This window comes from Eucyclogobius newberryi, unplaced genomic scaffold, assembly GCF_026437365.1.
Source record: "Eucyclogobius newberryi isolate DKJ021-1_F unplaced genomic scaffold, fEucNew1.0.hap1 SCAF_24, whole genome shotgun sequence".
Taxonomy (NCBI): domain Eukaryota; kingdom Metazoa; phylum Chordata; class Actinopteri; order Gobiiformes; family Gobiidae; genus Eucyclogobius; species Eucyclogobius newberryi.
Genome location: NW_027315879.1, coordinates 397,147 through 412,891, shown reverse-complemented (window position 1 = coordinate 412,891; position 15,745 = coordinate 397,147). Strand labels below are relative to the sequence as shown.

Below are 15,745 nucleotides of genomic sequence, written 5' to 3'. Positions count from 1 at the left end.
GAATACTGAACCCCTGGAAAGGTAGAGGACCAGGACCAGGACACTTAGATACTAATCAGGTACTCAGGGTGGTTGAGCCAGGGTCTCACAAAGACAAAGAGGATTCTAATAGGCCATTAAAATTCTGAATAGGCTAGCTCGGTAGATACAAGGGGGGAGTTTCTGTTGAAACAAACAACTCTTTCTACTTCAGGAAGGCTCCTCCCAATGGGCGGGTCTTACCACAGAACAGTATTAATATCGGAGTTCTCGATCTAAATTCTTTTATTGACAATGACTCTTGGATGAGAGTCGAAACGGCTATTTTTTCTAACTGAGTCCAGATGACTACAACTGAAGCTTTTTCTACTATGGAACACGCCTGGACGAATGAGGGATTACACCGACATTACCCATGCTTTATCTCTAAGGAAAATACCAACTGTTGTAAAAAAAACAAGTGCCTTGATGTGAAGCTGACCAATGAGAATGTGACCCGCCTATTTCATAACTTGTAATAAAACCAACCTGCATGAGAAAAAATGTCGTGAGACTAAGGAGGGTCGCCAGGCTGCTTACAACAGCCTTGGCGACCCGGCCCGACAGTTTCTCCCATGCATGCTACACAAAAGTCTGACGTTTCTGTATCGTTTCATATTCTAAGTTGAATTGTGTTCTCTGTGTTAAGGAATAGCATTGGTTTATGGCTAATTCCATGACAGGTTGTCAGAATGAGATGATTTAAGTTTGTTGTACATTAATTTTGTATCCTGACATTGGACCAATTTTCTTTTAAAGTTACATCACATTGGGTATGGAAATTTAATCCAGTTAAGAATCTCTGGGTCACATGTCTGGAGGGAATTTTGTCACCAGGAGGCAAACCACTATCACGTGTTCTGGGACTGTCCAGTTGCTCAAAAATATTGGAATGAGGTTGACAATGCTCTGCAGACTGTTTTTGGTGTTGCCATCCCTCTGAACTTTAGAACTATGTATTTGGGCCTCAAAACTCCTGCCATGGATACAATAAATGGATACCTTTGGAATGTACTTTTGGAAGCAGGAAAAAAGGCCATCACAAAGAAATGGATGACACAAACATCACCAATGATCAAGGACTGGACTGACAGTCTAACGGACATCAGATAAATGGAAAAACTAACATTTGGACTAAATTTGGAAACTGACAAATTTGACCTTCAATGGGACATGATTGTGTTTCATTGGTTAGTTTTCTATTTGTATTTTTATTTGTAATTTTGCTCTCTGGTCCTGTTTTGTGTCTGTTCGTTTTTCTATGTTTTAAACTTTAAAAAAAGTCAAAAATCAAAATGCAATAAAATAAAATCCTCAGATTATAACTTAAAATTATGACTTTTCTGAATCAGAATCAGAAAAGGTTTATTGCCATTGTCAATGTACAGAATTCAAACAGTGGAACTTGTCTTGGTGATCGATGCAACATAAAACAATTTAAATCTTCTATAGGATAAAAAATAAAAATAGGCTTTTGTGCGAGTCATACCTGATATTAAGGTTCCGGGACTGAATTTTTGTTTGATGGCAATTTGTTATACAGATCAGCGCAACTATTTTGAATAATTCCCATTATTGACCATAGGTCTGGGGTCTTCTGTCTATGTTTCAATAAGTGGCCCTCAATTGACAATGTTTGGACACCTCTTAAAAGTAATAGAGGATTTTTGGCGCGCAATCTGAGTCTCATTTCCTCGTGGCGTGGACAGCACAGAGTAGTTCTCCCACATGTCAATCATCCCTTTCGTCCTACTGCACACCTGCAGCCTCGTTCCCAGGATAGCAGCATGTTTCCCTGGCTGCGCATGCGTGGTTGATATGCCGGTGTGTGTTTAGCGAGTTCCTTCAGTGTAAAGTACAAAATGACGACAGAGAAATATGTGTTCGAGCTCAGAAAAGATTGAAATCTGCGGAGACGAGTGATGCGATCCGATCCGTCGCACTAATAAACAAACGCATGTGTAGCAGCGGGGCTGTTGAGTGCTTCCGAGGGACTAACACACGCTTGAGTTCTCAAATCTGCGAAAATTCCTCTATTATTCCTTTAAATAGATATTAGTCTTTTGTAGCAGTCAGCGTACTTACTTTAAGTTTGAGTCGGTCCATAATATCCTGGATGTCTGAACAGGCTAGAGTTTCCTTGAAGCTCAGCTCTTTGGCAAAGTTGATCTTGTTGTTCAGTTCGTGAAGTTGTTCTAAAAATTCCTGCTCTGTGACTTGACTGTCCAGGATTGTGCTGCAGAAACATCCAGAAATATATTAGGCTTGTCTAAGAGTTTTCATAGTCCGAGTGGAGATTTTAGATGATGAGCTCCCTCACCCTGGTCAGAAATCTTTATATTATGTGGAATTTACATAAAATCCATAAATTATAAGCATGATCATTTAGATTAGAGACACCGTCCATTATTCCGCTTCAGTTATCAAACTAATCAAAATACCCAGAACGAAGAGAAAGCTCATTTTCAAAACAAAATTAAAGCTTAAGCCGTGCGGCTTGGCTGGCTCACAAATGTGATGATGCCCTGCAGCTGCTGCCTCTGTATCGCTATGGTGAAGTCAAGAGCAGGGTAAAGATCCAATATTCTTTCTGATGCTTAATCAAAGTAGTCTTGATTTAGTCATCAAAATGCATATGGAAACTGTTTAACGCATGTCCAGTGGTGAGCTGGAGGGCGTCAGAATATTTCAAGATTTTCATTTTTAAATGACACTGTATGCAACTTTTTTTAATAAAAAGATTGTCCAGATGACTACAACTGAATCATTTTCTACAGTTTGTTTGTCTAAAATTTAATCTTTTTCTCCAATGAAACACTGATGGAGGAATGAGGGATTACACCGACTTGAATGTAATAAAAGAATATGCTTTACTAAAATTAGGTAAATTTACAAAATAAACTGTGTCAAATGGAACAATTAACCTAAATTTTAAATGGTTTTGCAAGTTGAAATTACTACAGATGTCAATTTAACTTGCATAGATACAGTATTTCAAAGGTCCAGCTTCAAAACATGCTGGCAGTGGACAACGCCAGGAATTCTGCCATCACGGTCATGCTAACAGCAAATAGCATGCTAACAGCGCACCAGCATTACTTCGTAAATGATAAACGCTTTATAATTAGAGGCAGCAAACAGTGCTCTCATTTTGACAATAAGAGCTGCTTTTACTGTACATCTGTACAAGGCTCTTTTAAAACTACTTTGACTTGTACATATCTGAAGTGTGGATATTGTGATGTGGTAGAAAACGTTTCAAAGGTGATCATCTGGACACAAGATATTTTGACTTCCATCCGAAAGTCATTTTAAATCTCAAGAAAATTGCTAGCATTTATTCTCTGTTGAAGTCAAAACATCTTGTTTAAAAAAACATTGTCTACTGTACCAACTTACTACCTAAACGTTTTCTACCATGGACCACAGCTGCAGATGAGTGATTACATTGCTATTGTGTTGTCTCTGGAGGCACCTGATCATGGCTCCGGGCACCACCAGCTCGTCCACCAGCTGGCTGAGGTGACTGCGCACAGCCTGTCTGTTCTTCAGCCTGACGTTCATGCTGACTGACTGCTGCTGGAGGCTCTGGATTTCACTGCTGATGGAGGACAGGTCGCTCTGGAAGCCGCTCAGCATGCCCTCCATCCTCTGTTCACACATGCACAACCTCTTCAAAACACGCTTCATTATGCTCACATTCAGCAAAGCAAAGGCTGGAATTGTACATTACTAAATTACATGTATACTTGTGTATGTATAAAGTCAATATCCCAGGTAAACCCTGTATTTTACATCTGCAAAAACAAGGGTGGGAGATTTGCCAATATCATGATTTTGTTACACTCCAGATCAAGGGTTCCATTTTGTAAGCATTTGTCATTATAAATGTTAAGATATTGTATATCATATAAATAATACACCTGAGATACTTCCGGTTATGGCAGCTGACGCACCCACACCTCTGCCGGAAAACTTGGCTTTAAAATCATCAGTTGACCCACCGAATCCATAAGCACAACAAAGGATGCATAAACAAGGAAGGCACAAGTCTGGTAACACTACGGGACCAAATCAAACAAAGCTGGACGGTCCACGGTCATCTGTTATTGCTCAAGATGTCCGAAATAAGACACGAAATGCAGCATGATATGGAGTCTTTTAGAGCCGAGGTGATAGCTGCCATGGGCCCGGCCGTATCTGCTGCAGTTGTCGCTGAGTTGAAAACAGAGGGAGTAACCGAGTGCGCGTGAATGAAGTAGAGCAGCGTGATTCCGATAATAGATGATCTGCAGACAGTAAGGACCGAGATGGAGGCCCTGCGGGCCAGGGTGACGACGCTGGAGTTGAAGAACAACAATAAGAAAAATAAGATCCTGGATTTGGAGTCCAGATCTCCTTTTTCTAATGTAAAAAAATTGGCATGTCAGCACCGCCAAATGTACAAAAAATCCATTGAGAGATAGGAAATGGCCCAAAGATGGTGACGAGAAGTAAAAAATATCATTACTGTAACGCCGTCCGCCCAATCAAATGTCGGCCTTATTAAATTAAATTTGCTAAGCATGACTCAGGAGTTTTTCCAAATGAGGTACTTTTACGAACTCCTCCCGAAAAAGCTGAAATTTGGTGAAAATGGTGTGGAGGAGTGGGACATCAAAAGTTATCCAAATTATTTGGATATCTTTCACGGTCCAATGGTAGCTAGCTTTCTGACCGGGCACAATGTGACAAAATTATGTGACTCAAGCTTGAGTTTTTATAGTGGAAAAAAATGCCAAAATGTTACAACTCATACTTAATTTTTTGCCACCTTGGATTTTCTGACAAAAGGCTTGACATTTTTTCAAAATGAACTACACCCATGTGCGATCAGAGTTAATTATTTTGATTTTTGATACATTTCCAAATGTGGGCGTGGCAAGCTCGTTAACAACAAAAAAAATGTAAGTGTCAAAACTTTAATATACGTTTTGTGCAAAATGATGAGCTGAACGCAATGACGTATTTATACATATATCTATATTTTACAAAGGCTCTACAGCGTCCCTTTGAACATATGAATGAAACCCCAAAAAGTGTACTTAGACACAGACAAATAAAATTTGGCACAGACATTCTTCTTACCATTCTGTTCGAAAAAGCCATGGATGGCATACCTCGATCTGCAATCATGTTACTGTGGCAATCTGACAAATATTGGTGATAGGTGCGTTTTATGATTGATACGTGGCAGGACAAATGATTTATCCACGCCACGAGGAAATATGATAAAAAATTTGCTGAAAAAAAATCGTCCATTCCACCTTTAAAGGTGCCATAACGTGCTTTTTTTCACGTTTCGTAGTCTATCCTAAGTGTATAATTGATAATAATAAGGGTTGTGCAACACCCTTAACATAATAGTTAAGAAATATCACCCAGACCTTGGACCCCCTCACCAACCCGGAAATGCAGACGGCTTGGTTTGATATTCGCCCCCACCCTTGCGAAGAGCGATCTGGCTCCCCCGCCCAACCCGTGACGTAGTCTCAGAGAGCGCGTGTGTGCCCCGCCCACCCGTGACATAGCCCCACAGCTCTGCTCCGCTCCTGCCGCGCGACTGAGTAACAATAGAACTTCAGATCAACACTACTTTGAGCCTAAATAAATCTGGTGTTTATTCCCCACACACACACACACACACACACACACACACACACACACACACACACACACACACACACACACACACACACACACACACACACACACACACACACACACACACACACACACACACACACACACACACACACACACACACACACACACACACACACACACACACACACACACACACACACACACACACACACACACACACACACACACACACACACACACACACACACACACACACACACACACACACACACACACACACACACACACACACACACACACACACACACACACACGTCTTATGTCCATCGCGCTCTTATTTCCTGGTTTTTCGGTATCGGATAGAACTTCTCTCAGTTTATTTTCCCGGTTGCTGCATCAACTGCCACATAAAACTTCACCATTGTGATAATAGTAAAGAGTGCAATATCATTAATGAAGTTTTGGGCCTCTTTGAGCCGTGTTTCCTCGTAAATTGAAGCAGAAAAACTCCGGGGCTTGTATGAGGAGACGAGCCTGCAGCTGCGCGGAGCCAGGGGGAAGGGGGCGGGAGGCGGCAGGCGGCAGGCGGGTGGAGAGGGGGGATGATGATGCGTGCCTGTGATTATGACGCGGTCCTGTGAACAACCCCCGTCAGTTTGGAGATTCGAGGAAAGGAGATGGTCTGTAATATAGCTAAACACTGCGGGAATCAATCAAAAAAACACTCTGGTACATATATGAAGCACAAATAGCAATGTAAGAAGGTTAAAAGCTCTGAAAAGTCGATTTTGCATGTTATGGGACCTTTAAGCTTAGTGTGCCGGATTTGGCCTGGGGCCACCAATAGATTAGCCCTCTTTTAGAGGTACCTAAAGTGGTCTGATTTTTATGAGTTCACACTCGACTGTCGATTGGTGAAATTATTACGACCAGATCTAAATTGTCCCAGTCAGCAAATAACAAAGGCTGCAGTTATTCAGCTAGCATATTGTCTTCTGCACAACAATAACATGGATGCGAGTAGTCCTACCTCGAGAATGGAGTCACAGGCCGTGATCTGGTTGTGGAGAGAGGCAATGTTCTGACTCTCTTTAATATCTGAGGATGGTGTGATCAAGAAACTACAAAAGGTCTCCATTGATAGAAAGTGCTTTCTTCTACTAGATTTACTGAATTTAAATTGTTGAGTATCATTATGTTTAAGTAATACTATTTCTATTATTCTATACTTTCAAAGTAGGCCACATAACACAAACTTGTTGTTTCTCGTGTTCCTTATTGTGTGTGGGCGTGTGTGTGCGTGCACGTGTGTGCGTGTGTATGTGCGTGTGCGTCTGTGTGTGTGTGTGTGTCTGTTCTTAGATCTGGGCCTCAATAGAGGCCCAGATCTACCACACCAGACAAGACCCAAGGTGTAGGCTGTGCAAAGGGGGCCCTGAGACCATCCCGCACATAACTGCAGGGTGCAAGATGTGCAACATCTGCGCAGAGTACGGGCTGGAGACCCCAAGAACATAGTGGGACACCTCCAAAGGTGGTGGAAACAACCGAGCCAAGGTCCTCTGGGACTTCCAGATACAGACAGACCGAATGGTAATGGCGAACCAACCGGACATAGTGGTGGTTGACAAGGGTCAGAGGAAAGCCGTGGTGGTGGACATTGCGGTACCATGGGATGGTAACATCCGCAATAAGGAACATGAGAAACTATAGAAATACCATATATACTTTTTAACTGAAAATCAGCCATCGTCAGTGAACGAAATTCTCAGGGGATTTCCTAGCCTGTGAATTCAGTTCACTGACAAAAGCAATAAACCTTTTCTGATTTAATAAATATAAACCTTTAAAATGTGCCATTTTTTAAATTAAACTTTAATTAATCAGGTTTAGATTAGATATAATCAATTCATTCAGTACAATCCATTAAAATCTTATTGAGTCTAAGATTATAACGTGTGTAGATGCTACTTTAAGGGTTGATCTTTATGTCCCAGTGAGGGAAAATACATTTGGAGAAAACAACCTCTGAAGTTAAAATGTCCCAGAGAAATCTATGGATGAAGCGGATTTAATTGGATGAAGCGGATTTAATTAAATAAAAAAAAAGCTCTTTAGGTGCAGATGGGACAATGTTGTTTTCAGGTGGAAGCTTTTATGTCGAGATAGCCTGTAGTGTGTGGCCTTAAAGCAGACCTGGACATTTCCAGGCCTTAGCCGGTTTTCATCCCCTGCAAGATAATAATTATTGTGTAAACTCTTTTATTGGCTTCACTATAGTACACATGTCCGCACATCTTATCTTTAATAGATCTGATGAGATGAAATGATCCTAGATTAAAGGTGCAATGGACGATTTTTCAGCGTTTTGAGAACGCAGGTGGAAGTGCACATCCGCACTCCCCCGTGCGGACTGATACAACACACACGTGCGTTTGTTTATTAGCACGAAAGATCGCATCGCATCTCTCGTCTCCTGTAGATTTCCGTCTTCTTCTGAGTCAGCTCGAACTGTCTTTCTCCGTCTTCATTTTGCCCCGTACACAGAGGGAACTATATTATTATAGATCAATGCGCTTAGACACGCGGAAACGTGGGACGAGCCACATGCGGCTGCAGGTGAGCGATAGGTGCGTTTTATGATTGATACGTGGCAGGACTAATCGGCAGTCCACGCCACGAGGAAATAAGAGATTTCGGCCAAAAAAAATCGTCCATTCAGCCTTTAAGCCTATGTTTTACTGACATTTTCTTGTGACCATTTGTTCTACCAATGATCACATTGATCTGGCCAACTGCCACTTGCTTGGATTTGAATATGGCCCTCGGGGAAAACCTAATTGGCCACTAAAGGAAACCATGCCAGTGGGTCAAAAAGAAGGATACAGTCTTTGATGGAGGCCTGCTCGATCCTTTGCAGCTCAGTTTCCACTTGCTTGGAGTATTGCCTCAGATCCACACCCTGAAACACAAACACACTCAACAGTCTTCCTGAAGATGTAAGACAGGTTCTACTCTTGACTATACTAAACTAAAAATAGTTTTGTTTAACTGTGCTGAAAGGATTGTCTTTGCATTCTGACCTTTAATGTCTTCATCTGTTTTGTGATTTTTATGCATTTTCTCCTGTTGTGTGAAGCACTTTACATTGCCTTGTGTACAAATTGTGCTCTAAAAATAAACTTGCCTTCAACAGAATCGGAATTTTTTTTCATCCCCCTTAGAATTTGAGTTATTCATATATTCTTGGTCCTCTTGGGTCCATTCTGTGGTGCAAAAGTGCACTAAACTCAATTCTTTGGTATCGGCACATACCTTGAGACCAAGTATCAGTATTTGATCAGATCCAAAGAAATTGTATCGGAACAACAATTATAATGTTAATCCAGTCCTGGATTATTGGTTCAGTTAGTATCAATCATTTTGTTGTGAGGGCCTTTTTGCCTGCAGTTGCAAGTATGTTCCAATGGTATATATCTATTGTATCTATGGCTGAATTAAGACAGTGCATATTAATCAATGTATCAGCAACAGCTTCAACATAAATGTAGTTGGCACAAAAGCTATATTAAATCCGTTGTCTGAAGGCAGGTTAAAAAAACCACTAAAAATTCACAAGACATTAAACCTAACAGACTACTGACACGCGACACGTGCACACGCACAAAATTACGGTAGATTTAGTAAATAGAGAGATTGAGTTTTGAAAGTAGAAAAAAATATATAAATCTACGTACATTTTTAGTTGACCCTCGAGGGTCCTGAAGGTGACCAGCTTTCAAGGTTACCAGAGGGTTTAAGAATTTGACCGCTGGAACACAGCGGTCGTGCTTTTTACACTGACCATAAGCAGCAGGAAAAATGCGCTACCGCTTTACCATTGTTTGCCAAATACCACACAGATTGTCAAATTACAAGGAAGGTTTATTTGTGATCCCTGCTCTATTATTGCGCTATATTCTGCTTTTGCATACCTCCAAAATAACAATTGTGATATTATAAATGTTTCTATACCATCCTCCTCTACTGTACCCTCAATTACTTACAGTTTTAAGTGCCTCCTTCACCAGGTCGTCCTCTAGATTTGCTTGAATATGAACTAGAACAGAGAAGAAACATGTACGCAAAATGATTTTATTGTTTTCAGTTGAAAAAATATACATTTGTCTTTGCAAATGATTAGACACTAAAGAGAGTAGAGTGAGAGTCTTACTGTCCACTTCATCCAGGATAAACTCATCTGTGGTGAGATCCAGCTCTCCTAAGTTCAGGTTGGTCACTAAACCCTCTGCTTTCTGAAACAACAAAAACACATGGACTTTAGGCCGCCCCAAATAGATTGTTTGCTGTAACACGACCCAACATTTTTTAAGTGGGTCGGCCGGTAGGTAAATTCTTATTTTTTTTACTTTGAAGGCAAAAAAAAGATCAAAATTTTGCCATTTTTTGACTCGGAGTGACCGCCAGGGGTCAGGCTTCAACAGTCCAGGGGTCAGGCTTCAACAGTCCTGGGGTCAGGCTTCAACAGTCCTGGGGTCAGGCTTCAACAGTCCAGGGGTCAGGCTTCAACAGTCCAGGGGTCAGGCGAGCGGGGGGAACATGCTGGGGACACGGGCACCGCCATGTTTGTTGTGATGACGCTGCTGGGCGTGTTTCCCACCCAGAATGCAATGCGCAAGTCAAATTTAAATGATGCCACACCATGACGCAGAGCGTCATGAGCGGTGGCCAGTCCAGTGGCGCTGACCGAGCCAAATTAACATATTAAAGACACTCTAGGCCCCCTCCTGCACGGTCTATTCAAAACAGACTCATATGGAGGACCAAAAATTAAGACGCATATGCATTGCGCAATGCGTTATTTATCCCTTGGGATGAAAGATAAGTTTACCAGCGCAATACAATTATTCTACGCGGTGCTTTAGGACAGAAAGGTCGGTGAGTCTGCGAAATATTTGAAAAATTAAAGAATTTGGCGTTTTTTTTTTTACAAAATGCTGATATTTTTTTTTCAGTCGGCTAGTTTTATACTGGATCGGTCGGGTTACGGCAAACAGACTATTTTGCTCAGCTTTATTTACACAAAATATCCAAAAATATTTTCAGCCAAGACAATGTGATAAAGAGCAAACTTTAAGGGACACATATTCTGCATTAATATGCCTGAGCCCCTACAGGGCATAGGGCCTTATTGTTTTTGCCCTTACAATCATTATGGACAACTGTCTTATAGATACAACATAGCTACTGGTGTGACCCAGAATATGAAGTTCAATCGAAAAATATTGAGGTAGGTGTGTGTGTGTGTGTGTGTGTGTGTGTGTGTGTGTGTGTGTGTGTGTGTGTGTGTGTGTGTGTGACAGAACAGACCATAAACTATACTATAGTACCTTATCATCCAAACAGAACTGAAATGCTGGCCTTCTCGTGGTCCCAAGAGTCTCTAAAAGCGCAGTATGAGGTAGAGCTTTTAGCTACCAAGTACCTGTGTTATGGAATCAGCTCCTGTCCATGTTGAAGAGGCCGACACAGTCTCTTTATTTAAAACCAGGCTTAAAACGTTCCGCTTTGAAATCCTTTAAGGGGCCTCCACACCGCGGCCGAAGTGTCCAGTTTACGTTCAAAGTCTATGTAAACGCGCGTTGAGCATGTAGTGTGCTTCCCGCGGCGCGATTCCTTCGTTTTTGCGGCGCGATTGGTGCGTTTTCTTGCGCTCTCGACGCTTTGAGCGCGCGTATGAGGCGACCGAGGCGGCCAAAGCAGCCAGCACGACATGTTCAGATTTGTTCAGGTTTCTGCAGCAGATGCGCCGCAGCAGCCAATCAGAGATGACGTGCTACGCACGACCCGGAAAAAGACCCAAAACAAACCCCGCAAGATAAAAAAAATCCTAAAAACGCAGCTCTTGGAGCAAATAATGATATTTACTAAACTCTGAAGTATATAATGGGCCCGGAGCCCATCGCCTACGCTTTTGGACTTTGTAAAGTTAATTAACCAAAGCCATGGTCCAACATTAAACTCCATTTACACCATGAGAAAAGCAACACAGCACAACTCCTCCACTGCGCATGTGCACAGGACGACTCGGACGCACGTCTGCTGCTGAGTGTATTTTATGGACATGAGTCCGGGCGTCGAGAACGCGCGTCTGGTGCGTTTGTCCTTCAAATGTACACGCACTCAAATTCTGCGCCGGGCGCGATTTGGCTTCCGCGGTGTGTACGTAGCTTTATGGTCAGGCCAGTTAGGAACAGAAATAAAAACCTACAGTTTTCCAGCTACGTTGCCCTAGGAGCAACTGAGCTCCTACCCCATCTCTAAGGGAGCGCCCAGCCACACAGCGGAGGAAACTCATTTCGACCGCTTCTATCCACGATCTTGTCCTTTCGGTCACTACCCGAAGCTCATGACCATAGGTGAGGGTAGGAATGTAGATTGATCGGTAAATCGAGAGCTTTGCCTTCGACTCAGCTTCTTCTTCACCACAACAGTCCGATGCAGCGACTGCATCACTGCAGCCGCTGCACCGATCCGCCTGTCAATCTCAAGTTCCATCCTTCCCTCATTCGTGAACAAGACCCCGAGATACTTGAACTCCTCCACTTGGGGCAAGGACTCCCCACCCACCTGGAGAGGGCAAGCCACCTTTTTCCGGTTGAGAACCATGGCCTCGGATTTGGAGGTGCTGATTCTCATCCCAGCCGCTTCACACTCGGCTGCAAACCGTCCCAGTGCATGTTGCAGGTCCGGGTTTGATGGAGCCATCAGGACAACATCGTCTGCAAACAGCAGAGATTAGATCCTGTGGTCCCCAAACCGGACACCTTCCAACCCCCTGCACCCAGAAATTCTGTCCATAAAAACTATGAACAGAACTGGTGACAAAGGGCAGCCCTGGCGGAGTCCAACATGCACTGGGAACAGGTCTGACTTACTGCCAGCAATGCGAACACAGCTCCTACTCCGGTCATACAGGGACCGGACAGCCCTGAGCAAAGGGAGCATCCCCCAAAGGACACGGTCGAAAGCCTTCTCCAGATCCACAAAGCACATGTGGACTGGTTGGGCAAACTCCCATGAACCCTCGAGCATCCGATGGAGAGTCTAGAGCTGGTCCAGTGTTCCACGACTAGGACAAAAACCACTCCACCATGGCATATCCACCATCAAGAAATTTGAATATTGGCTACCCAAATCTTAATGGAATCGTGGAAATTATAAATAAACACAAAGACATAGTCATTTAAATGCATTACCAGTGAGCACTGTATCATAATACACAATTGTATTCACAATTTTGGTTTGTAATGAAAATTGGTACAGTTTTAGCTAATGGGTGAACGCAGTATTATAAGGCTGAAATAATTTAGACACATGAACTCTTCTTGGTGCGATAGCAGAACAGGTGGAGAAAGTAGCGTTAGTGTATTTACTTTACAAAGTCGAAAAACGGAGGCTATCGGCTCCGGGGCTTGTCTGGGTACCGCAGATACTTCAGGAGGTGAGCAGAGTTGAGTCAATATAATTATTTGCTCCAAGAGCTGCGTTTTGAAGATTTTTTTTTATCGTTGCAGGGTTTGTTTTGGGGCTTCTTCCGGGTAGTGCGTAGGCACGTCACTAGAGCGTAATCTCTGATTGTTTGCTATGGATCTATTATATTATCGAACGTCCCCAACGAGTTGCGTCCGACGCTCGAATGCCCCCAACGCGCCGCGTCTGACCACAAAAACGTGCCGCAAAACGCTGGACACCCAAGACGCGTGTCCTCATAGACTTTGAATGTAAACTGGACGCTTTGACACGGTTGTATGAACTTGTTTATTTGAAGTAGTATTTTACTGATGGTGCAACGAAAATAATGGGATGAAGTTGGGTTCACCGCTGCACGACTATGACAGCACTAAGAAAATGGATGAACAGGTCCACTCAGTGATAAAAAGCTTGTCAGTCAACTTCCAGGTATGACTTCGGAGTGAGCAGACTTTCGCCCCAGTTTATTTCTTAAAAACACCATTATACACACAAAATCCCAAATCTGGCCCAGTCAGGTAAAGTTGGCATCTTATTCACAGATTCGGACTTCCGAGGTCAATAGTTCCTAAACACAAAAGTCTTTGCAGATCATACACATGCCAAAATACTCACATTTACATAGCCAAGCAACTACAACCCCGCTTTTTAAAATCAGATGCGTATTTTGGGCGCAGCGAATTACACTGCTCCGAATGGGCGGAGCTGAGACGCGTGTTGAGGGAGAGGGAGGGAAAGAGAGAGGAGGAGATGGGTAGTTCCAGAGCGTAATCTTACCTGTAAATGCTTTTTTATTCTTCACAAATCTGTTTGTTGTTGGCGTGAGCCAAAGGAAAGTGACTCTCAAAGTTTCAAGCCCCTCCCCCGAGCGTTACCATGGAGCTGATCTCACTAATAAATTATATAATGCTTAAAAGAGCTACAATGAGGGGCCAATAAGCATACATTTATATTATCTAATCCATTTGTGGCCATTTTATTTTTAAATGAATACGCTGTATTAAAGAGGGAAGTTAATTGTACAATACAATATAAATGTTTTTTTCTGATAATTGTGAATAATTGTAAAATCGTGATATTTCTCCTCATGATAATCGTGACTAAAATTTATACTGTGACATCCATAATAACGAAACAAACTAAAGTCACGCGAGGAATATGACGAAGCGTATGTAGCACTTGGCTTCACTGTGACTAAGGTGGGAGACGAGGAAAGACCACCGTGTCTGCTGTGTCTCAAACTGTTGGCAGCGGACAGCATGAAGCCAAATAAATTACACATCAATAATACACACACTTTGCTTCGTCAACATATCGGGGGTCCGCAGTTTATACGCTCACCGTAATTATAGTCGCGGCGGAGAGTGGGGGGCGCGAAGTGTTTTCTTCTTCCTAGGGGAGGGGCTTATCAGAAAATAATTGAGAAGCACTGCGCGATGGGAACTAAACACACAAAGCTGACAGTCCACGGCTCCGGTGAAAAACAGCCCGTCTCACAAGCTAACGACGACAACATGGCTAAGAAGCCAGGGCTAACAAGCCTGACATATCAGCAAGCAGCCTACTATCGGCCACTGGGCAAAGCCCTGTCCCCAAACTCGGGTCTCTAAGCGCGTACTTGTCCGACAGCAGAGGGGAGATCCTTTTACACTGAATGGCCACTATGAGACATTAAATTAAAATGTGAAATACAGCTTGATATGGCGGCCCTAAGGGCGGAGAAGCGATCAGTGCTTGGTACGGCCCGAATTAAAGAAATAGTCTCTGATATAAAGGAGATAAGAGGCAGGAGCAGACATGGATGAAGCTGAACCACGTATTTAAGACAATGCGAATGAGCTGCAGACTATGAGGGCCAAGATGGAGGCGCTGCAGATCAAGGTAATGACTCTGCAGATGGAGAACAATTATATGAAAAATAGGATCCTGAATTTGGAGTCCAGATCACAAAGACTAAACCTTAGGCTTGTGGGGGAGGGTTAGGGAGAGAGAGGAGGGAACGTTTTTGGAGAAAATTATCCCTGAGCTCCTTGACTGCTCTGGAGTTGAAGTATTTCATCCCTTCTGACCGCCAGAGGCGTTGCCTTGGTAGCGGGGGTGTGGCACTATGGATGCCAGCCGCCGTTGAGCATCGGAGAAGAAGGAGGAGTGGGTGGCGATGGTGTGGGACTTGAATGCCGGCCGCCGTGAAACCCCGAAGAAAAAGAACTAGCAACTCGCAACTACAACAACAGCCAGCAGCTACAGCTTTATTCTTCTTCTGTAGCTGCTGTTAGATAAGATAAAGACTATCTTGTCTAACAGCAGCTACAGAAGAAGAATAAAGTCTGAAGTCTAAGATGTAGAACTATAGTGGGTGGTGGTAATGTAACACTTGGATACCAACTGCCATAAAACACTAATGAAAAAGAAGAACACATATCAACAATGTCCCAAGGGATGCCATAGGACAATAAAAAATGTGAGAAAAAAATAAACCTTATAATGAGGAATGGTGCCGTCTCAGAATCCCCTCCAGGGGGTTGGGGACTGCCACATTAATTATATA

General features: G+C 42.9%; 1 protein-coding gene across 1 annotated transcript in view; it reads right to left on the bottom strand.

Annotated features, from left to right (window-relative positions):
- Window positions 1-15,745, bottom strand: part of vps52 (VPS52 subunit of GARP complex) — a 96,746-nt gene that overhangs the window by 75,540 nt on the left and 5,461 nt on the right. Inside the window, exons 2-7 of the mRNA XM_072459616.1 lie at window positions 9,878-9,959; window positions 9,711-9,763; window positions 8,551-8,626; window positions 6,695-6,762; window positions 3,494-3,669; window positions 2,104-2,254 (exon numbers count right to left, since the gene is read on the bottom strand). Of these exons, the coding sequence (XP_072315717.1) occupies window positions 2,104-2,254; window positions 3,494-3,669; window positions 6,695-6,762; window positions 8,551-8,626; window positions 9,711-9,763; window positions 9,878-9,959 (606 nt within the window). The remainder of the gene's footprint in view (window positions 1-2,103; window positions 2,255-3,493; window positions 3,670-6,694; window positions 6,763-8,550; window positions 8,627-9,710; window positions 9,764-9,877; window positions 9,960-15,745) is intronic.